This window comes from Liolophura sinensis, chromosome 7 (genome assembly GCF_032854445.1).
Source record: "Liolophura sinensis isolate JHLJ2023 chromosome 7, CUHK_Ljap_v2, whole genome shotgun sequence".
NCBI classification, from domain to species: domain Eukaryota; kingdom Metazoa; phylum Mollusca; class Polyplacophora; order Chitonida; family Chitonidae; genus Liolophura; species Liolophura sinensis.
In genome coordinates, this window is record NC_088301.1 from 28,085,222 (window position 1) to 28,087,484 (window position 2,263).

At 41.4% G+C, this 2,263-nt stretch overlaps 1 protein-coding gene across 1 annotated transcript; it reads right to left on the reverse strand.

The window, feature by feature from the left end:
• Window positions 1-1,811, reverse strand: LOC135471606 (glutamyl-tRNA(Gln) amidotransferase subunit B, mitochondrial-like). Its single transcript, XM_064750897.1, has one exon. It carries the CDS (start codon window positions 1,716-1,718, stop codon window positions 57-59), a length of 1,662 nt encoding a protein of 553 aa, XP_064606967.1. The 5' UTR covers window positions 1,719-1,811; the 3' UTR covers window positions 1-56.
• Window positions 1,812-2,263: the final 452 nt, after the last annotated feature.

Below are 2,263 nucleotides of genomic sequence, written 5' to 3' on the forward strand. Positions count from 1 at the left end.
AAAAGAACATCATATAAGCAAATCTGACCAATGTACAATACTATGAGCTCCAGCTGTTAACCATTCAGGAGCTTAGTCATCACTTCAACTACATGTTTTCCACTCGCTCTTTTCTCAGATTTCACCACAACTAAATTCACCAATTTGTGGAAAACTTTCTGTTTCCCAGATTTATATTTTTTAACTAGCCCTGGGTATTCCTCTATTACTTCAACACACCATTTTTCCACTAAAGCTGCATCAGTTATCAAAAACAGGTTATTCTCAATGGCTATTTCAGTTAAGCTCTTTGCAGAATTTTCAAGCATTAGGAGCAGAGCTTTACTGGCCATACTCTTAGATAACAGCCCATTGTCAACTCGTGCACAAAGTTCTCCAAATTTCTCTGCACTTACACCACAGTCCTTCACGTTAATCTGTCTTTCTTTTAAGTAGTACGTAAGATCAATCTTGAGAATATCACACACAGTTTTTGCATTTTTAGCAGAAGTTTCCATAACATCTTCAAAGTACTCAACCATTCCTTCGCTGTTCACCAGAAATACACTGTTCTCCACAGACAGGGCATACTTTTCCTGTAGACGCCTTCTGGTCTGCCCAGGTAATTCTGGAAGAGAACTCCGCAGAGAGTCGATGTTTATGACCTGTTCAGGGTTAACTCCCTTAACATTATCTGTATTGTCATACAGTCTCAATGTGGGTAAGTTAGGTTCAGGCATAAATCTGTAGTCTTGTTTGATTTCTTTGTCCCTCATTGGCACAGTTTCATCTGTTTCCATGTCAAATGAGCGTGTCTCATTGGTCACTTCCCCACCTCCGCTTATCACCATGATCTGCCGTGCAATTTCAAATTCTATAGCCTTGGCAACATTTCTTATACTGTTGATGTTTTTGACTTCTGTCCTGATCCCAAAAGCCTCACCAGGGTGATGGACAGAGATGTTCGCATCCACTCTCATTGATCCTTCTGCCATTTTCCCGTCACATGCCCCAATTGCCACAAGGATGCTTTGTAATTCCTTCACGAACGCAGCAGCTTCTTCTCCATTTGAGAGATCAGGATGTGTAACAATTTCCATGAGACCTGTTCCAGCTCGGTTAAGATCGATTAAGCTATAACCCCCATCTTCATCGTGTAGACTCTTCCCACTGTCTTGTTCCAACTGAACCTGTATTATACGCACAGATTTCTCAAATGGCATCTTGAGAACTGCTGGGTTATAAACTATAAAATCCAACCTGCCATCAACAGCTAAAGGCATTCTCTGCTGGGTAATTTGATAGCCTGCAGGAAGATCAGCATAGAAGTAATGTTTTCTGTCAAACTTTGAAACTTTCTGCACTTTACAGTTTAAAGCCAGAGCAGATTTAACCCCAGCTATCACACATTCTCTGTTCAGCACTGGTAAAGTACCCGGCAATGCCGCATCAAAGTAGGACACCTGTGTATTCACTGCACCCCCAAATTCGTTACGAGACGATGAGAATAGTTTTGTTTTGGTGGCTATTTGGGCGTGAATTTCTAACCCAATGACGCCTTTCAACTTCGAACTGTGTTTGACATCCACTGTCTTTTTCCTTGCATCACTTTCGTTTTCAGATTTCAGGTGCACACATGCTTGGCTTTTCAGCCCGCGTCTTCCACAGAAGACTTGCTGATAAATCTTTTGTGTTACGCTAGGATTAAGACCAGTACAACCTCTAAACATTGCTGTCATAGTCGTCTAATTATCATAAACAACATTAATCACCTCGGATCTAAACAACTGAGTACACGCGCCTTAATCTTGCAGTATGCCTCTGCACGACATTCTCCGCAACTCGGTTATTACCGGAAATACAGCCGGCATTGCAATACTCTTACCCAAATCGTTGCCTATAAACATGGGCATCACGTCCACGAGGAGAACGGACATCCATGAGCAGACCGGAACATGTAACGTGTTCGTTTTCAAATAACTCGGCAAGGTACGAGACCATAGGCCTGTATATTTATATGGGCCTATATCCGAGCAGATAAACTCTCAACACTTTCAACCCCTTAATATCAGATAACACAGACATTACTATAACCCTGTAGACCTTTTCTAATGTGTCATAGTTAATTAATAACCTAATAATTCCCCATCACTAACTGGAAAAAAAAAAGATATTAAAGATCCACGAGGTGGACGTTGTCTAGTTCACCTCTCTATAGGTATAAAGTATAACATCCACGAGGAGGACGGTGGCTAATTTACCTTCCTGCGCGTATCAGGTAAAC